The 22,135-nt window shown below is 44.3% G+C and overlaps 1 protein-coding gene and 1 long non-coding RNA gene across 6 annotated transcripts in view; one reads left to right on the top strand and one right to left on the bottom strand.

Moving 5' to 3' along the window:
• VRK2 (VRK serine/threonine kinase 2) overlaps window positions 1–22,135 on the top strand; it is a 711,103-nt gene that overhangs the window by 109,966 nt on the left and 579,002 nt on the right. For all 5 annotated transcript variants that reach the window (XR_011268142.1, XM_069608045.1, XM_069608044.1 and 2 more), the window contains one exon: window positions 5,284–5,342. Coding sequence is in view for 4 of the 5 variants with exons in the window: in XM_069608045.1 (XP_069464146.1) it covers window positions 5,284–5,342 (59 nt within the window). In the remaining variant the exon portion in view is untranslated. The remainder of the gene's footprint in view (window positions 1–5,283; window positions 5,343–22,135) is intronic.
• LOC138467794 (uncharacterized) overlaps window positions 1–22,135 on the bottom strand; it is a 328,988-nt gene that overhangs the window by 103,596 nt on the left and 203,257 nt on the right. The gene's annotated exons all lie outside the window — the stretch shown is intronic.

Genomic DNA, 22,135 nt, shown 5'->3' with positions numbered 1-22,135 from the left:
ATCATTTGACTGCACAAAATTGTAACGGGTAGGAGATTGCATGCGCCTGTCCCTCCTGCACGTTCAATTTCGGATGCTAACCCTAGCTCATAGATCCTCGTTGCCGAAATGAAAGACTATCTAAACAAAATGACAAATGTGCTCCACTACATCTCCCGCCATGTTCAGCAACCTACCTGTCGGCCGACCAATGATGAACAGCACACAAGTGCACACCAGGAGGAGGACTTTCCGCAAGCGCAGCCTCTCTGTCCTGGAGACCGTACCGAGTTCTCATCCGCAACGTGGTAAGAAAGTGGAAGGAAACAGGTGTTGTGGTCCATTTGAAGTTGTCTACGCAACCCCAGCAGCGCTGAAGATAAAAGAAAGGGGTGCAGGAACCCATATGTCAGACGCCTGCAAAGACAACAGCAGCACAACGGAAAGCCAAGAGAGAAGCGCCATCTGGTGGGAAGTATTATCCAATTGTCATTGTCATTGACATTGAGTACTGCAATAAGACTCTATAGAAGGCCCATAAATGAAAGAGAAGACGGGCAAGAGGATACTAGAGGGAATGGGAGGAGAACAAAATGTGATTCAAATATAAAAGGGGTTGGATTGTTTGGCTTTTCTGTCTTCAGTCTTCTCCTCTTCGGGTTCCTAATGCAGAGAGGTATTCTGAGTATACCTGCTGATGGTGGAAGGGAAACGCGCACCAAAAGAAGTATATCTAGTAAAGAGGAATTTTACAGTGCTATTGTGGAGGGAGGGGACCTTACATCTGATAATGTATGGTATAGGGAGATGAAGAGGGTGGGGCGAGGAAGCACCAATGGCACATGCTATGTGTGCTCACTCATTCCACACCTCGCAGGGACACCAAAACAATTCCTGTCACAAGAGTTGACAGTAGAGGAAGGGAGATGTCTGATGCATATGTCTCTGTACAAAACAAGGGGACTATTCCAGGGGCACACCATAGAAGTAAAATGGATAGATGAGGGGAAGGAGGTCTACACAGATAACTATATACAACTAGAAGCATGGCCCAGGGGAAAACTACCAAGCACACGATATTAGAGTAGAACACTGAAGTGACGCAGAAGGGAAAACAGGTGTTCACTGCCCACAAGAGAATATTGTTTAAGATTTCAACAGGACACGATATACCATGGTGCCACACCAAACCCTTAATGTGAATACAAGGGTCTGTATATCACTATGGAAAATGGGAAAGGGGGATGGTACAATGTTATGCAGAAGGGTTGGTGGGGTCCGAAGAGAGGGTGGTGAAGAGAATAGATGCTAGGTGCCGGAGAATATGGGATGTCAATGTACATGACTTAACATGGATAGATGAAAAACATCGCCCAGTCTACATAAAACTGCTCACACAGTATTCTTTGTGTTTAAGAGCAAATGGCGCTGGGGACGATCACTGGCTGTGAGAGGATGATGAGCATTGCGGCGTTGCAGAAAGGGACAGCGGCAGTGATGGACGTAGGGTCGGCCTGTGGGACAAGATTGTACGCCCAGCTACTATCAAATTGGGGAGGATTATGTGCACTTGTGAGCCTCCACAGCCCTGCATTGCTGGTGCCCCGTGCAGGTTCGATCCCTTTCAATGGGCTATCCACCCAGAAATGGAAGAATAAAGCAAAAGGGCCAACAGAGACCTGAGGAGAACGACCAAAGTTAACAAGAAGGAAGAGAGCAAGCAATTACATGTTGGCAGAATCCACCCAGAGCTTGGATGCGATCCCGCCCCATTTGAGAGTCTTTAGCAAGGCGTCTGTGTTTTTCAGCTTGCTCCAACAACATGGTGTGCAAAAAGCAGTTAACGCAAAATGGATTCAAATAACGCGTTACCAGCTGCTCCAATTGGCTATTGCAACCAAAAAAGGACTGAACGTAGTGCGAGAAGAGCTCTGAGCTTTGCTTCTGATGGCCTCACAGAACCGTTACCTATTGGACCATATGACTGCTATGAAAGGCGGCGTGTGCAATAAAATCGGGAGCAAATATTGCAGAGCAATACCAGCTAACGAAGCAGCAAACAGGACACTTACAGAAGCTGTCGAGGAGATATGAACAATACATGAAAGAATGATAAAGGCAACGCAGGACATCACATCAAACACCTGGCTCGACTCATTGGATCCCGGATTGGCTGGCAGCAATGTTCAAAATAACTGTCCCTGTGCTTGTCGCCATCTGTATCGGTTGGTGGGTCATCGGCCGGTGCAACTGCCACCGGAGAAAAGCATGTTACATAATGTCCACAAATAATATTGAGCTTGGTAAAGGGTAAGCCTCCAAGAGTGAACGAGAGGGAGATTGATGTGGAGTTAATTTTTGCTGCGCCCCCTCCACACTTAGAAAATTACAAAGCATTCCGGGCTGAGTGCTCACCTGATGGGGCACAAATACTAGTATTTGGTAAATACCTAGAAGGGTGCGAAGAAGAAGGGGACATGAACAGGGTCACATGGGTGTGGATGCGCACGGAAAAGGGCAAGGAAATTAGCAGGAAGAAGATGTCGATCGAAAGATTGATCGAAGGGGAATGTATTAAAGGTGTTTAATTCAGCACCAGATAGGGGGACGCACCTTCCACCTACAGGAGTGGGGAAGAGGCACCTCCTAGGGGGCAAAGGCACGGGCACGCTGGGAAATGCAGAGGTAGGATTGCAATGTGAGCATCATCTACCAAAAGAGCTTATGTAACTAACTATGAGATAGGGAACAATCCCAGGTAAACACTCTTAGCAGGGATGCCCCCAGGTTGGGCCTCACCCGGGAAACGAGCACATGATTAACACACCATGGATTGGGGGGGGAGACCAAGCTTAGGCTGTGTGTCACAAGTAGACCGGAGCAGCTGGGACCCCAATCGGAGATGGAATGATGGGGCAGCAAGCCAATCCCGTGGTCACTCCGGGGCAGAGGGGAGGTGGACCTGAGCCAGAGAACCGTTCACATAGCCACAAATGCCTTTCGGCAGGTGGATATAAGAATGGGGAAGCTGCACATAGCGGCGTGCCAGAGGACCAATCAGATGGTACATTTCAATGTCCCTGGGAGGTGGCCAGCCTTCAGTGTATCCAGCACAAAGGCCATTATCTGGCAGGTGCCGTGTGAATGTCTCTCTTCACACCAGAAGCAAGGTGTTTCTTCCGCAATGGTGCTGAGCAATGACAGAATAATAAGTCCCAGCGGTCCGCACACATTTTATTTTACTTATTGCAAATTTCCCTTGAGAGGTGTGAGAAGCAATGTGGAGCTACATAGGGGGTGATGTTTTGGGAAACTGTTGACCTGTTTTCTCCAATGGCTTCCACTAAAATACGCTTAGCACGAAGGATCTGATGTAGCTTCGCCAATGAGTTTCATGGGAACGTTGTAAAATATGAACATTCAAGTTGTAAATATTTCTAATGCCTTGACCATTGTATTCGAAGCATAAAACGAATGTTCACTCTATGCCCAGATGTCAGCCCTCATCAATCAGTTCTCTTCCACTGTTCTGTTTGATTTGTGCTCGCCCAGCTGCAATAAACAGTGTTACTTCTTGCGGTGTGCTCCTTCTGATCACGATTTTTATATGGTGAGATCGGAGGACCCCTGATGCAAAAGGTTCATGGCATGATAAAGGTGGAATACATTCTCTTTAATGGGCAAAGGCTTTAATTCACAGAGCATCAAGGTAGACATGGGCTGCAACTGCTTTTTTCAATACTTACAAATGACATGCCCTACAATTACAATGAAAGGAGACTATGACTTACCTGATTACCTGAGGCATCTCCTTTGGAAAGAGGGAGATACAAACTGTATGCACAATATACAACTTCATATTGAATAATACAACCGACCCACTGGATGCATTGACTATTACGTTGGAGAAGGGCCTTGGGTTACTGGAAGAGGGAAATTGGCAGGAGGCATGATGTGCGTTCCGGGAGCACATGGACCGGACTTTTTCAATGTCAAATTCAACAGAGTATTTGTTATTCCCCTGAGAAAATTGTTAAAGATGGGTAGGAGGTGGAATGTATGTCCCAAATTTAAGAGTGTTTCTGGGACCTTTATTCTTATGATATGGTCCAGACCTGTGGTTCAAGATTTGGGGAGACCTTTTCATGTGGACATTAATAAGACTCTTTACTGTCATTTAGAACCTCGACCCAAAATTGTTCTTGCTTAATGTCTGGGGTGAACTGACTTGTAGAAAGTACAAACCACTCTTCATTGCAATGGCCCTGATCATGGCTAAAAGCGGGAAAGGGCATCACATAAACGAGAATTGTAGAACGGAGAGCCACAGTGGATTTTGAAAGACGTTTGAAAGATTGATTTATGAATGAAGTTGTTACCCTCACAAGGTTTGGGAAAGTATGTGAGAAATGGCAGGACACCTCAGGAACTTGCATGTTGTGTTTTTGGCATCATACAGACCAGTGCACAAGACACTTGCTTTTTAGTTTGGGCAATTATAAGCCAAAACTATTGCATTAGAGTACATATAGTGAGGAATGGTAAATGAGGAGGGACACACATTCTGTAGATGTTGTTTGGTTTATGTGCCCACCCATTGACTGCCCATTACCATGCTAATCCCTACGGCCATTCCCACACATCCCTGCCCCTTCCCGCCCAAAACACCTCCTCGTGGGAAGTCTTTGAGCTCGCTATAATCAAGCCTTAACATCTAACTTGACACTCGAAGTGCCTGCCAGTGTTTTTCAAAGAAGTCGTCTGAGAGTTAATGACTACGTCGGAATTGTAAACCCACCATTGGTGTAATAAAAATGACTTACCAGGCCTGCCTTCAGCCCATCCATTTATAAACACTCTGTGTCCTTCAATGAAGTCCTGTTAAAAACAAGGATTGGCAGAGCCAACTGTTTTGGTTTGTATATACGTATTAGGCATTTGCCAGGCACTGCTATTAGATGCCCAGGTATTCACACCATTTTGCACCTGCTACCATCAATGGCCTGTTAATAACACTACGGCTGTGCCTAGCCAGTGCTTTTCCCATACCTCCACAAAAGCCCAAACTGTTGGCATTGCCAATGCTTGTTTTTCTTGTAGACCTTTTGGAAATTGTTACATTTGGTGACTTTCGTTTGGGGAGGGTGAAGCAACAATATGTGTGTTTTGGGATGTTTTATGTTTCCAAATTTCAGTCCGGCAATGTTTACTCTTGTGATGGTAGTTCAATGATGCACTACATGTTCAGGAAAATAATGGATAAGCATTTATATATTTTTGTATTTCTCCATTTTGTTTTTGCAGCCTCTCCTCATGTTGCTAAACCCGTAGAAGAGAAATCGGCAGTGCATGTTATAAAAGTGGTAATCTGCATGTGTTTCTAAAATATTGTCCAATGTCCATGTAAAGAGCACTCTCCGATGATCTTGCCTAAATCCTTTATTACCACATATAATTTTCTACTATGTGTCTCTTTTTGACCTTTGCAAGTGGTGGCAGGGTTTCATTATTTTGCAGGTGGGTGGGCTGCTCAAATATGTGCAAAGGAGTTATTGAAAACTGGTTTTATCACTGAAATAAGCAAACTAGGAGCAACTTTTGTTTGTGCTGGGTGGGAGGGGGTCAGGGGAGGGTGACACATGATGTATGATGCTAGTTATTGCATTCCACCAGTGAATGATACCATTTATCACATAACAGTGCATAAGGGCAATTGACTGAGACGGAAAGTTCTACTCTTTAGCAGGGTTGTCCGTTTCAAATGTTATGCCACTTGTCTAACTGTAGCATTCCAGGGCAACAAAGTACAGTATTTGTCATTACTTTGTTGCTTACCCATCCCAGGCCAAGAGAACAGCTCGGAGTGCCTTTAAATCAATACACCTTATCGTGGCACCAGCACAATGTACCTCCCATAATACCCTACCCGCCCTATCATGGGGCAACACTAGAACGAAATAAAGATGCAGTCAGCAGGAGCTAAAAGCTGCTCTAAGATATTCAGCATCCTTCCGTAAGCATGAGCTACCCCTGTGAACGAGTTACTATATAGCCTACTGCACATCTAACTGCCTCGTGAAAGGCAACTATAGCCTTTTATCTATTATACATGAACCTTTAAATATATTCTAGATGCACCCAACTGGTCCTTTTTATATGTATTCTCAAACACCAAGAGTTAATGTCACATAGGTATGGTTGTATGGTGCCAGTTGGCCTGGGAAATCGAAAGTAGCTTCTGGTAACTAATAGTGTCAAACTAAAAATGTTCTTCTTTCCGTTAAGCTGAAGCTACAGAGCTCCCAACTTGTAACACAATGCCACCTTTAATCACAACAGCTCATCTAAAGAATGTCTGGGGAAAGTACATCAGATTCCACCAACAGCCAGCATGAAGCATTAATGGAACAGTAATTGACCGCTTTGCATTCCAACCTGCCTGCGCCAGCAGAGGACATTAGGGCAGTTACATATGCCTTTTATTTTGCTATGTTTAACCATTATGGTGTTGTAATGCAAATGTTTACATCGCAGCATACCTAGGGCATCCCCTGGGCGTACACGTTTCACTTCATCTGAGCCAGGATGTCCTTGCACTGTCTATCATGTGATGCTGGTAGCTGTCCCACAATAAATGCCAACAATACTGCCACTGTGTATCACTTTCCATGGCATTGCACCCACCACAAAATATGCTAGCATTCGGACAGAATTCTGTTACTGTCTGTATAATTGCGTTTTGTACACACACATGGGAAACTGCTAAATGCAGTACTTTTAGGCAGCCATGTTCTTCATGCATCAAATGTTAAAGCATCTGTCTAGGTCATCATGTGTAGATTAATTATTTTTAAATTGTGTTTCACCTCTACTGATTCCCCAAAGAGAAGCCTCTGGATATGAACCCGGACTAAGGATTTGGGCACCATAATAGGAGCCTGTTGCCGCCGGATTGATTTTTTAGCCCAAATAGACATATTCCCTGCACTTCTACACTTACTGTCTGTGTTCTGGTATTGAATTGGGCTGACTGTGAACGTGTTGTGCTAGACCACCCTCCTCAATTCTAGAGGCAGCCCAAACAGCCTGGTAAAACCCTGCATGGCATCTGATTCCAGGAGTATGTTTTACATTGTGAACACAATATATGCTGCTGTTGACACTGAATGTTGCGTGATGTGAGCACCCCCCCCAGCCACATGCGTTGCACTCGTGAACACCAGTGGTCGAAGTGGGCATTAGTAGTTGGGCGCGGTGTTCCTCTACTTTTTTTCATTGACTACTGTTACTGTTCCTATACTACTAATTTTGAAAATAATCTGTTCTAGAATGGTTTCGTTTTAAAATAAGTGTTGGAAGAAGTTGAAACTAGCCCTTCAATGGACTGCATTGAACGTTCCCTTAAACAGCAGGCGTATTTGTTTGGGGATTTGTATTGCACGTGGAAGGGGGCGTGGTGATGGGGTTTGTGGGGAGCGGGGGTAGGCCAGCAGGGACCATAGTTGCACTTCTTTTCATACACTTCGACCACTGATGCACACACTGACACAAACACACCGACAGACACTGACACTCGTGAACACACTTATATTTACACCAACAGACACGTACACATAGTGGCACAATGCCATTATATTAACGTGTTCAACAAAGGTAAAAGGTGCCCCTCTCTCGGAAGAACAAGGCATGATAACCTGTTCAGTGGTTGTTAACCACATTGAGAGTTCGCAGCCATCTGCTTTTTGCTCACTGTACCTTTCACAGACGGGAAATATGCATTTGCATATCAGACTTTGTCCGGCCCACATGGGCAGTCCAGCACCGAAATGCTACGGCAATTCCTCTCTGAACAAGAGTACTAACAGCAATGTGTGCAGCAGTTTAGATTCTTTCCACATGGATGGTCATGTTGCGTCAAAAGCAAGAGGAAGGAACGGATACAGCACGCTGTTAGGAAAGATTTCCCTTAGGTGCAATGTTCCCTCCATTTATGGACACCCCCAAACTTTTTGGTTTTGTTTGGCTTACCTAACCAGACTTTTTCCAGTGCAGCACAGCCTTCAGCTGCGCTCCTGGGCTTTTGCTCATTTGTTATAGGGAAACTGACACGTCCTTCAGGCTGTGAGTACTGGGAGTCTATGTTTCCCTTAGTCTTTGACTATGTTGCCATTTATTGGTAACTTTTTATCTATGTGCCAAGTACCGTACAGTACTGCACATGGGTATCCTTTTGTTTTATGGCTCTAGCCACGCTCTAAGGATTTTTTGGTGATTGTACAAGTGTGCCTAAGATGAACGGGTGGCAGCAGTTTACTTTTAAAGTATTTTGACTTCTTTTTGATGGACCATATCGCGTTTACCACGTTTCGTCCAAGACTGTGGCGAGTGCCGAAAATAGCCATGCCACAAAGTCTTTTGTTCTGTCCTTTGGCCATTTTGTCCCTTTGCCTTCCCCCAGGTCGAGAGACCCGGGTATTCCTTATTTGGGCATGCAACCTCCCATGAAAACCGCATGTTTCGCGGGCTACTGCATGTCACGTGTGTGAGAGCCCTGGAAGACGGTTGGGACTGTCTGGTCCCAATCCACACTGCTGCTGCCAGTATGTCTGGTAGGGCTGAATGACTGGAACCACCGTCGGCCACGATTGGCCCACACCTGGCGTGCCTGCAAGAGAGCAGATCTTCCATTGGCTATGCCAGATTTGAGCACAAAATGAATCTTGGATAAGAGAAGGGGTTCTGCATCCATTCCAGGTCGATCAAACGGAAGTTCACACCGAACTAAGAAGGAGCCAAGTATCCTGAAATGAAAGAGCCGATCCGTGGAACTTCCAGAGACGTGCTGGAAGGTTTGGCACCCTGACCCCGCTGTTGTCCCGTCGGACCCCTTCTCTTGTATCGCTCACAGAAGGCCTGCAAGGGCGCTTCGACCCTTTGGAGTAGGGGGGACCAACTACTCTCGGCACTGTAAGGATTGCATGGTATCAAGAATAGCCAGACACAAGTGAGCACAGTTCAAGGGTGTTTATTTAACTGTATAGGTAGGGTGGAAAAACACCTAATCTAAACCTAAATCTAAGATGGGAGCCAGCTACAACCATCAAATCAAAAGAAGACAGTCCTAGAGGTGTCTTGTCTAATAAAAGGGCTTATACTAAGAAAAACCAATTGCCAATCCTTACGCTAAAATACAAGGGTGTGGGATAGGGCTCACAAGACAGAAAGAAGTGTTCACAAATAATAAGTCAGGATGCAGTGATCGTGGTCTCCCTTCCCCACGTTTTGAGCACGGGACAAGGCGGGACTTTGGAGCACAGCACACAGTCGAGCTTTCCCAGCACACAATGACTGTTCTGTTCTGAGTTATCAGGGACGTCGATGGCCAAGTCTATTTCTCTGTAGAAAGGTCTCTTGCCTTCGAGGACCTGATGTGTTCAAAGTAGCAACTAAAAGTTCCTTAACAATGGTACATTGGTTGATGCCTTTTCACCCCTGGATCCTGCTCTTCTGGGTTCAGATCTCCAAGCAGTTCTGGGCTATATCAGGACCTTCAGAGGTTAGCTTTCCTGTTTCTGATGGCCAGTTAGGTTCAAAACAAACAAAGTTCCTCTTGGATTGCACTTGAGGTGATGATTGTTCACCCCTGGGTCCCCCTCTTCCGGGCCTCAGACCCCTCTCGAATATCTGCCTCCCTCTGTTGGGTTCACTCTGGCTTGTATTCAAAACAATCTCCCGGTGGCACACACGTGCTATTGTGGTGATGGCTTCTCACTCCTGGATCCCCCTCTTCCGGGCGCAGATCCTTCTCAACTGGTTGCCTCCCTCTGTCGGGCTCACTACAGCTTTTAACGCAGTTTCTTTTGTTATGTTCACAAATTGTAATGTCTTAAACAGTTCACCGTGGACAACCCTCTGCCGGGTTCACTCTTGGCAACACACTGTTCTTTCTGCTTTCTTACAGTGTGGGATTCACTTCCCTTAACTTTACTATCATCTGCCGGTCAAAGACTTTCGACTGTACAGAGGATTTTACTAGACCCCTGTATGACCACTTTGACCCTCTTCTCGCCTTGCCCAAGGCCTTCTGGTAACACTAGTTTCAACGATCGGGGAACCGCCCCGAGTGTCTTGAGTGAGCACCCACGTAGTGCCTGGCTCATCTGCAGCTGGCTGTCCCCTTTTATATCAACAGTTCTTTGTATTGTTCTGCAATTAGCTGTTTGCTACTTTTGTTCAACACAGTTTGGCTTCTTTATCGGATCGCCTTTCGACTCACAAGCTGTGATGAACCGCTTGGCTTTCTTCATATAGGGTGTCAAGGCCGGTAGGCGTCTCCCTCTTCCCTGCTTATCAGCGTACTCACACTCCATGTATCGTTGGCATCTGCTGCAACACACTTGGGCTATTGTTTGCGGTCTTACAATTCCTTCTGCAGAGGTTGCGCATGCCTGGGTTGGAAAGGGCAAGGTTGCTTCTCTCCTTGCTAGCCTCTCGGGTCTTGCCGCCTTTCTCCTCCTCTTAAACTGCTGTGTCTGGAGAGCTGTGTCCTTGTGCGGTCTGCCTTGCTCGTCTTGTGCTCTCATGCTCCACCTTTTATCCATGTGGGGAAGGGAAAGGGCTGTCAGGTGTGTGTGATTTTGGTTAATTGCCTGACTTTGCCAGATCCTAACGTTGAGACATGTCAGGTAGTTTGTCTGTCGTCTTTCGTGGTGTGTGAAGTGTTCATGTCAAAAAAGGGGGCAGGGGTAGAGTATTTGAATATCCTACAGGGTAGGATGGGGAAAAGGTATTCTAAGAAGGGGGATACCGCGTCTCACCAGTCAGTGTCCCACTTCCTCTCCCCCGGGGACCCCCATCCAGGTGATCCTCCCTCTCTAGTCCATCCCCAGGAACTGGATCCAATAGCGATGGCCTTGCCCTGGCCACCTGGATGACTGATCCCCGAGGAATGGTACGTGAGACATCTTCAGGTTTCTAACGGCACCTCCTGCTTACCCTAAAAGAGCTTCTTTGGAAGTGTTCCTGGGCCATCCAGCGAACTGACCAGCTCGAACCCGGTGTTTCGTATAGAAGCGCCGCCATCCCGAGTTGACATTCGAGACTTTGGGAATAGCTTACTTGTGGTCCTGGGCCCTCTACCGCCAATACACATTGTTCTAGCTCCTCTGGGTCGCAATTTATGAGTGCACCACACCACGAATATTTGCAGTCCCTGTGTCACCCCACTGTGGTGACGGTCACTGTAGGAGTCTTGCATACCTTCCCTCCTGTGCCCTGAGACGTGCTGCACTGGAACGGTCTTCCTTCCTTCTTTGATAGCAGAGAAAAGGCTTCTGTCCCGCCACAGACGATCGTCCCGTCCCGCATCCGCTGAGAGTCAGAGCAATGTGTAACTGCAGGGGTTAAACCTACAAGCAACCTGGAATAGACTGGTAAAGTTTGGTCTGGAATGCATCCAGGGTCAGTGAGTACTTGCATCACTTACCGGTGGACCCCTGGGACAGCCATTTGTTTTTACGACGAGAATCCCTGAAAAGATACTCACCTTAACTGGGCTAACCTGCGCTCCCCAGCTATTCCCGAAATCTGAATACCTGCAAGGGTAGACCCTCCTCGAACAATAGGCCTTATATCGCCTCAAGCACCTTTCTGAACTGCTACAGCCCCCTGAAAGAGGACACGCTTTCGCTCTTACGCACGACAGCGCGTTGTTAACGCACTGCTGTACTTTTGATCAAAAGGCTCCCCACTTCGTAGTGCTGGACTGCATAAGTTAGGGATCGATTTTGAAGAACTGCCTAATGTGATAATTGTGTTTACTTACATCTTCTGTTACAGGTCGTGGTTGTGTTCTCCCCCTTATCCGCATTAGGCGAAACGCATTTGTATATATGGTACATGGTGTAAGGTGTGAGTGATAACTGTTTTATTATTACTGTTTTTTATTCGTGTTTAGTTATAAGGCCTATAATAAATGGCACTGGTGTTAATCTGCACTAATATGGCAGACATTCTGCTCAGAAGTTGGAAATAAAAGGACAAATATTCTCGTCCAGGTCTGCTTTATCAGTGTGACATGTGCTTTCAAATGCTGGAGAAGCTGAATGCAATGTAATGCAGCACAAAGTTAAACAAATATTTTTTAATTCTCATGGTTTACAGGAAATCTTTCACAAACCGTACAAGAGAAAATTCACATTTCAAAATTAATTTCCAAGTTTAAGAAGGTCTGCACAGTATCTACATAATGCTAAAATCAGGCAGGTTTGTCTACCTGGAATTAATCTCATCCAAATTTCGTTAGTGTTTCAAAATTGCTGGGGTAACATACAAATCGACCAAAGCGTCATCTTCTCATATCACAAAGACATACACAAGCTACACATAAATGCATCAAAGTTTCCACACTTCTAGGATCCTTACATACATTCAACATGTTATCAATCACTCAAGGCCTTGTCGTGCTCCATTATTTGGCATCATATTTAAACGGAACAGCAGAAAATCTCTCGAACAAGGACTACATGGAAATGCCTAAAGTATGATTGTATTTTATAAGCTTTGGGACAGATTTGTCTAAGTGAGCAAATTACTGCCCCAATCAAAACGCAAGGCTTTCTTTTTTAAAACAGGTATAACTGAAAGTATTCAAGTCTTTATGCCCAAGGCCAGATTGAACTATCCAGAATTCACAATCTTTCATAAAGTGTGCCAAAAAAGAACCTTTAGCAATACAGCTAATAACTGCATACAACATTGGGCTAAGAAACTGTTATTGTCAGCCTGCAAAATGCAGACAAATAATGTTATCCTTCTCAAACAGCCAATATACATAAGAATGGTAAACCTAATTCAGCCCTTATAGCCTGTATAGGCAAGCAGTGTTCTAGGGACATATAAACATGCCAGATGAAACCTTCTCATGCATTCAAAGGGTATCTAGTCAATTCATCTATACCCATTCCATCAAATTTTTTCCATATAAAAAATGTCCATCTAATGCATGTTTCTGGGGGGAAAGGGGATCATTTTTGTTCAGGTGTATTTTAAAGGGTAAAAACGGGCTGGGGGGGGCAAAATAAAAAATAAAAATGAAAAAATGCATTAGATGCAAATTTTTTAGAAGAAAAATATTGATGGAATGGCATTAGATGCAATGGTTTTAGATTAAATGACCATAAACCATTCAAAATACTTTGACACAGACTGGGTACTAACTCTTCACCATAAAGAATTACTGAGATAACCTTTTGAAAATATAATTGAACAGGAGAGGAACACTCAATAGCTACCATGCTAGAAATAAGATCTTTTGTATTCTGTCAAATTAAAGTAACTATGTATTCTTTTTTGCTTTATAGAAGCCAATGTGGGACAAAGAATTAGCCATTTTAAAGCCCAAACAAATGGCCCCTTTGTAAATCAATGAAGAGCAACTATTTATATGCTATTTGAAAGACTTGGTATTGGATGAATTCCTCTCAAATTACATTATCTAGGATTTGGAGGAATTGGGCAACAGTCAGTTGGCTAAAGAATAATTCCAAATTGTGTGTAGACTACTCTGCAAACCAATTTGGGTATGCTCCATAGTAACAATTTGTTTGCGTAGCAACCCACAAATCCCTAAACGGCCCAATTAGTTTGACACATAATAAGATTGAAATTGGCAGAATTGTAATTAAATAGGGAAACAAAACGCCTCTCTGCTTCAGTCCTTTTATTGTTATAGGCGGTGAAAGATCACCATTTGCATTCAATCTTTTTTGCACACAGTTATTGGAAAAATCAACATAAGTAACCTTAGCAAACTTTTAGTGATTCCCATAAGGAGTCCTTCTGCTACAATCCATTATGATCAACCTTATCAAAAGCAGCACTAAAATTGAGTGAGGCAAATTAGATCGAAATTATTTTTTTGACGAGGTTTCATAGTTAATCTTATGGTCAACAAGTCGATTATTGAAGTTCATACCTGGACGAAATCCAATTTGATAGATCAACAAGATTTTATGACAACCATAAAAGTTTATTCGACATGTGTCATAAAACTTTACAAAATACATAATCAACAACAAAAATATTTTAAATTAATAAAAGGATACATTTAAAAAAACCATTCATGCATTAATCTCAAAATTCCTTAAAACATTACAACAAGGAGAGCTAAGCTTGCAAACTTTGGCACATATATAATGAGAGGAAAATTGTCTTTGTCCTAGGTATTAACACAAAACTGCTTTCTGAAAAGCCAGGCCCTATAACTGTATCGGGCTGTTGCAGATATCACGTGGCGAGAAGAAGAAGTTAAAAACAGCCTGCCTAACTGTACTAACTCCAGCAATTTTAATGACCACTTTTAAGTATAGGAGTCTTGGCCTCTTTGTTGTTTCGTAAAATAAGAAAAATTGTGACAGTTTCTTTTGTGCTGCTGCACATAGGGCAACTTTCAGATGCTTTGGGGCACCAAACATGGGTCCACACAGCAACTGGAAAGATGCCCAAACTCAAGCGCATATATAAAGATCTTTCAAATGGATGTAGGATTTCATCCAAGTATTACTTAAAGCCAAGCTCGCCAAAATAAGTAATGTAAAAGCGGCCAAGCTTGCACTTGATGGCATCTGCAAAAAGCAGTTCCATAACATACCGTTTAGCAGAAGTCTTTACTTTGTCCAAGGCTGGGCAACAACACCCGCTCAGAGCATTCCAGAGCATGCTGGCACCTAGGCAATATAACAACTTCCTGATGTGGGTAAAACCTCTTAAGGCTTTTACCTCCACTCAAAGACATAAGTGTGACAACGCTTCCCTGCACTTTTCCAGGCCTGGTTGAAACCAAACCCTTATCCAGAACGAAAACAGGATTAAACATAGCCAAAGTGCCAATCAGAATTATATCATACTCCAGGTGAGTCGGGCAGATGGAGCAATTTGAGGGATAAGTAAAAATTGTTTTAAAAATGTATTTTCTCTAGTGTTCAGTTGGCCGACTTTCACGTGACCCCAAAGCTACGAACCAAACAGCACCGCAGGCAAAAACTGCTTGGCGTATAAATCCAGGGCCGGTGACACAGCACCACTTTCATGGGTGCAAAAATATGACCTAATAGCGCCACTTAGTTTTTCCAGATTGATTACTGCTTTGTCAAACTGGGGAGCCCAACCCAGGTGTTCTTGGAACCACACGTCAAGATAATCAAATTGGGCCACTTGTTTGATCAGGTCATCCCCAACTTTCAATCTAATCACCCTATGCTTAGAAGGGTGGGAACTGAACATCACCGATTTACCCACATTCATTTTCAATTGGAGCTCTGAGCACTTGACCAAGAAGATTGATAAAGATTTTTCTAAGCCCTGGGGAATAGTTGAAATTTAAACAGCATCATCCACGCCGGATATTTACACGCAGCTAGTTTCGGGGTATACTGACACCCGCTCAGTAATGCATCAATTAGATCCTGTATATAGATGTTTAAAAGGAGTGGCCCAGGACACAACCTTGCCTTACCCCCAAGGACACCTCAAACTGGTCAGTTGTCTCACCCCCGGGCCATAACGAATACAAGCCATTTGCATTTGAATGCAGCTGAATAAGATATAGACCAAATTTAATGGAGCCCCATGATTTTAAAGTATTTGCCTCAACAAATCCCTCATAGAAGTGAGTACTTTTTAATCAGCAAAGATAGAAGCAAGCATTGATCCATCGTGTCCTATTTCTCCTAAACCCTGCTTGCAAGTCTGATATTATATTATTGCTATCCACCCAATCCTGGAGATACTTTAAGATAGTTTTGCCAAAGAGTTTGCCCACACTATCTAATAAAGAGATTGGGCCATAGTTTGCAAGATTCTCCTTACCACCCTTTTTATAAATTGGAACAATATTTGCTCCACGTCCGTAGTCGGGGATGTAAGGAAGGCATGGTATCAAAAGTAAGACAGACACAAGTGAACACAGTTCAAGGGTGTTTATTGAACTCTCACAAGGGTGTGATAAACGCCTATCTAAATCTATGGATGGGAGCAAGCTACGACCATCAAATGATAATAATGCAGTCCTGGTGGAGTCTTGTCAAAATAAAAGGGCCTATACTTAAAACAAATATTGCCAATCCGTACAGCTAATTTACAAATAGTGTGGGGTAGTGTTCATGAAAAAGAAAGAAGTGTTCCCAAAATGATCTGTCAGGATGTTTGGGGCATTGGCCTATCTTCACCACGTTTTCAGAAAGGGGCAAGGCGGTTCACTAGAGCAAAGCACACACTCTGGCTTCTGCGGCACGAGAATACAGTTCCGTTACCAGCATCAGGACCTACTGTGTTCAAGTCTCTTTACTTCTTAAAAGTCTCTTGACTCAGAGGGCCTGATTTGCAAACAAATAAGATACAAAATGTTATTTTCCTTTTACCAGTATTAAATTGGGTGTTAGTCTCCCTCAGCCGGGCTTGGACCAGCTTCAGTATATTTTAAATCATCAAAGACTTTCAAATGTGCACAGAGTTTAGTTTGATCAGTTGCAGGACTACTTTGATCTCAAGATTCCCTTTTCTCACACTTTCGAATGAGCACCCACGTGGTGCCGGACCACTCTATCTACAGCATCTTTGCTTCGCCTCCCAAAGTTCAGTGACTCCTTTGGTTTCCAATTATATTTGCGTCACTCGTCACATATGTCTCACAAACTGTTCTCTCTCTTTATCTTTATAACATGTTGCCACTTGCAACCTTGTTTCAAATCACAGACTGGTTTGGTATCAGTCTCTCCGGCTCACCGGCTGTGCTGTCTTTACTGACGCTGCTTTGTTATAGGGGCCAAGGACAGTACCACAGTGGCAATTGCTCCTCCTCATCTTGGTTATCGACGTGGGAGAGTCCCGGGTACCTCCGACACACTTTGCAGGTTTGATCAGCTTTTGTTCCTGGTCTTAGGTTTCTTACTTTCCAAGGTTCACGAAAGTAAGTCTTTTCAGGTCAAGAGTACTTCGATCCATGGAACCCCCTCTGGTCTCGCCGTCTTGCTCCTCGTAATAAACTGTCATCTTGGAACTGCTGTTTCCTCATGTGTTTTGCCTCGCTCAGAGTGTGCTTTTGTGCTCCGCCTTTTATCCATGTGGGGAAGTGCGATGTAATTCAGGTGTGTGTGTGTGTTTGTAATGACCAGTAATTTCCTGACCTTGCCTGACCATTGTTTTGGGATATGTCAGGTATACGGCTCTGGTGTTAGTTTGTTGTCACTCACAGTGAGCTGTGAGAGAGTGTTTGTGTCGGGAAGGGGAGGGGGTTGAGTTCCTAGGGATACCACCTAGTAGGACGGGGGAAAAGATGTTACAGGGAAGGGGATCCCGTGTCTCACCATCCAGTGTCCCACTTCCACTCCCCGAAGACCCCTCATCCAGGTGATCCTCCCGCACTGGTCCACCTTGGCTGTGTCGTGGCCACCTGGATGACAGATCCCTGGTGACTAGCGGGGGAGACACATTCAGGTTTCTCACATGGATGACTCCCGTGAGAAAACCTTTAGGAGGCCCATATTTTGACTTAAATCCAGGGGTATTAAGTCGGGGCCCGGAGCCTTGCCCCATTTATACATAACCAGAGCTACTTCCACCTCGTCCACTGTAAAAGACAGAGGAACTACTTCATTCAGATGAGGTAGAGGGAGACTCACAGACAAGGAAGGCAGAGTATCATGATATAAGCCTGAAAAATGGGATTTCCACAATCTGCCACTAAAACAAAAGGGCAGGGATTGGGCCGATTTAGGGATTCTGATGGATTTCTTTTCCTAAAATAATGATGTATCTCCTGCTTTATGGGCATTATACAGTAACCACCAGTGCTCCACGACAAACTTTCTTTTTTGTTGCTAGCAGAGATCTGTATTAAGCCCTTAATAAACGCAGCCTATCTCTATCCACTCCTGTTGTGCAACCCGCACATTTTACTATCTGTCTCTTGGCTGCACGGCAGGCATCATTGTACCAGCCAAGCTTTCCGGCCCAGCCCCTCCCTCCCTACCACTTAAATTGTAATGGTTACCAGGGGGCGGATCTTAGCCGTCATTAACTTGAATCTAGCCAATACTGCGCCAACCTCAGTGTTGGACACCACAATTGATTCCATAATGGGCAGAATTGTACCATAAATTTGGGGTTTTATATTTTGGCCAATTAGCTTAGCCCATTGCAAAGGCTTTCAAGCATTATTATTTGTCACAGCCTGTTGCTAGGGAGCAGAAATCAGGATATAAGACATTGGACATAAGAATCGAAAGTGATAAGGGGCAGTTATCACTTTGTATTCTCTGATATATCACAACATATTTTGGCTGTAACCCAGTCTCTAGCAGAAATAAAAATATAATCAATGGTCGAACTGCCATTTTGGCCATTAAAGTGGGACATGCAGGCTGATCAATTGGGAATCGTCCATTACAGGCCCCAAGGTTTATATTAAACCTTGTACAGGCAGATTCAGCACCAAGCTGGTATCTTTGGATCAGTGTTTTAGGATTTAAAGGAGGTATATCCCAGGCTAAATCCTGGTCATCCCAAAACCCTGCAAGCTCAAGAGATAGTAGGCCGGTATCTTAGAACTATGTATATTCGCTAGTCAAATCTCTGAAACCTACAAATGACTCTCTATTTCCCCTGCTTACTTATGCAGTAAAGCGTATGGCTCAGGAAATCACACCATTTTTGACCAAGTCCATTAATAAATCTTTGAATCGGGGCCTAGTGCCTCTGAGGCTAAAAAATGTAATTCTAACACCATAATTAACCTAACCTGGATCCCGTGGTTCTCCAGAATTGTCGACCAATTGCAGGACTTCCATGAGCGAGGAAAATCCTGGAAAAAGTAGTTACCTGCCAGTTGCAGGCCTTTGTGAAAAGAGAGTCACTCCTGGACCCCTTTCAATCAGGTTTTTGACCCAAGTTTGGAACAGAGACAGCGTTGCTGCGGTCCAGGATGACCTTCTAGAGGTCGCCGACTGGGGCAAGCTCTCCTTGTTAGTGATGCTGGACCTGTCTGCAGCCTTCAATACGATCAACCACTGCAACTTGCTTGATCGGTTGAAGGTGGTTGGCAGAGTTTCAGAGCACACCATTAAATAGTTTGAATCGTTCCAGATTAACTTTCAACAACATGTTAAACTTGGCGGGTTTTATCTCCGATTCCACCATTATGGGATGGGGTGTACAGCAGGGGTCCTCATTGTCACCATTACCCTTCAATTTGTACCTACAACCTTTGATGGAGATCTTGAGGCGCCACAGGATGAATTATCATTCATATCCTAATGACACCAAGATCTTCATCAAAATTGGAGATTTTGAAGAAACCTTCACTAGGGTTAAACATTGCCTGGAGGAGGTTAGTGAGCAGATGTCTATTAACCAGCTTCAACTGAATGTGTCCAAAACAGAGCTTATACTGTTTGGACCTAGACATCTACTCACCGACTTCAAAGAATTGTCTGTTCCCAACCTTTTGGGCGTGGAGCTAGGTTTCGTCTCCTGGGTAAAAAACCTGGGATGTATTTGTCAAGATAATCGGGGCAGCGAGGGCCAGGTAGGAGCTAAAGAACAGGCCATTTTGTACTTGTTGAGACTGCTACGGCAGGTCCGACCATATATCCCAGATGAAGATCATGCAACAGTGGAGGGTGCCCTAACGAATGCTCATCTGCATTATTGTAACAGCCTGCTGATGGGTATCCCAGCCAAACAACTTCATAGGCTTCAAAAAGCCCAGAATACAATACGGCCTTTCGATTGGTCTACAGGCTTGGCAAATCAGCTCATGTATCCCTATCCTGTCGAGCACTTCATTGGCTGTCAGTGGAAGAGCGCATCAAATTTAAGGTGGCATTACTTATCTTTAAATGTTTAAATGGATTGTCAACAGCCTACTTGATAGATAGGATTAGCCGCTATCAACCTTCAAGGTGTTTATGATCCAAAGATCTGTTGCTCTTGAGTGTTCCCTCATCTGTCTGTGTGTCAAGGGGGGATAGAATATTTACTGTTTTTGGCCCAAACCTGTAGGACAGTATTCCAAGAAATTTGGGGCCTGGAGACAATTCATCAATTCTGTAAAGCACTAAAGACTTTCCTGTCCAAATAATAGAGTATCATCATGTGACGGTGACCACTCTTGCTGTTCGAAACTGTTTTTAGTTCATAGTCTGCTTTGCTTGTTTCCTAATTTCAGCTCTGCCGCTATACGGTTTAGTCGGTCACGAGCGCGTTATAAATATTCAAAATCAAATTGCTTATGGGTTCCATCTGGTGATTAAAATCTCTTGCCACAATGATTAATTTTTCCTTAGCCACTATCTTAGCCACTACTTTATATTCATTAAGTCTTGAATTTTATCAAGAGTTGATAAGCCATGAGCTAACCATGGCCTTTTGTAGATGTTAATTAAACAAAACAATTCCTTATCGCCAACCCAGATAAGCACCATTTGGAGGTCAGTGGTTTGCACGACCTCTGGCCGCCAGCCCAGTGACACCTCAGTTCAGATCAGGAGGCCTCCGGATGGTCTCCCTTTGAGGCCTTTGGTTGCTGGAATGGAAAAAGGGAGGTAACCCTGTAACACTATAGGGTCAATTGCCCAATTCTCTTCTAAGGCTATCATGTGGAACCTGCAAGACACCAATCCTGGTCATGAAGATGTTTGCAAATCCCTGCAATGTTCCATGAAAGGAGTCTAAAACCCCCAGAAGGCACAGGGACGGCATCCAAAGCCCCACCACCAGGACAAGCAGGGCCGCCTCTAAGCTGTTCATGCATTTAGTGAAAGTAAGGGGAAAGGATGGAAAGGAGAAAATGATTTCTGTGTCATTGATGAAAAGGTGGTAGTAGAAGCCAAAAGAAGATGAGTTTGTGTAGAGGATAACATTTCCTTTGCCGAGGATGCATCATCAGGGACTCCCATGGTAAGAGATGTGGGGGAAGAGGTGTTAGCATTCCAAGAGATTGTGTTGTCAAAGAAGTAGATCAACTGGTCTAATTCGGCTTCCTTGAAGCTAAGGGAGGAAGGGGTTTAAAGGATGGAGGTATGGTCCATTGTCTCAAAGGCTGCAGAGAGATGAAGTTGCATGAGTGTAGAGAAGAGATGGGAGTGATGAGCTGTTGTTTGATCATTTGATGCATGGGCGAGAGCAGGTTTGGTGGAGTGTATGTGTCTGAATCCATGGTAGTTGAACCCGAAGTGTAGCCGTTGAGTTCTTTCTACCAATGTACCCCTCTGGACAAAACAACTAAGTGCAGAGGAGTCATTAGTCGAAAGATGGAAACACCACACAAAAAGACTGGCACTGTAAGGGAACAACAAGGTACGGTCGCTTGACTTATTGATTCCAATACACAAAGAATCAAAACATGAGGTGGAAGACTAACCAGAGGAAAAATTGTTCTTTACGTTTCCTTAGTCAGGGACCGGGTGTAATAGCATGCTTGTTAAGGAGGTTCCTGACAGGATCTAAGAACATAGAGCAAGAGATGATAAGACCGAGGAACAGCACTGAAAATACCAATCTATATTATAGAGCAAACAGGAAAGGGATTTACCAAGAAGGACAGGCGGCAGGAGTGGAAACCAATCTGACACCTGTGTATTCCTGTTTCTATCCCTAAACATGACGGCACAATGACGCCTAAATGGCAAACAGGAAGTCTCTAGTCCCAATTCCTATCCCGACGGAACAAGGACGCCTAATGTCCCTAGCGTCAGCAGTGGTAGTGTCAAGTCTCTGTGCGCTGGTTTAGGAATACACTAGTGCTGAGCTAAGTTCCCGTGTTCTCCTGGGAATATACGAGTCCGGACTAAGTGGCGTTGGTATCCGAGTGTCAGGGAGCAATCCGGACGTTCCTTATGATGCAGTGCGTGTTGCTCCAATTGAGTTGTAGTGCGAATGAATCGCAAAGTTAGAAAACAATGAGCGGAGGATTCATCAGGTAGCGATCCGAGTTTGTCATTGTGCTGGCAGGGATCAAGGTTCTAAACGTTCAGCAAAAGAGTATCCAAGTAACGTTCCGGTTCGTTGTTATGAGAGCAAGTTAGGGCTGGAATCGGCACGCTCATTGGGGAGAAGGTGAGCGAGCTTGGAGGGAGGTTTTAACTTGATCCAAGTATTG

Source organism: Ambystoma mexicanum, chromosome 4q (genome assembly GCF_040938575.1).
Source record: "Ambystoma mexicanum isolate Mex_15411 chromosome 4q, UKY_AmexF1_1, whole genome shotgun sequence".
In the NCBI taxonomy this organism is placed as follows: domain Eukaryota; kingdom Metazoa; phylum Chordata; class Amphibia; order Caudata; family Ambystomatidae; genus Ambystoma; species Ambystoma mexicanum.
The sequence above is the reverse complement of the archived record's forward strand: the minus strand, read 5'-3'. Positions and strand labels throughout refer to the sequence as shown.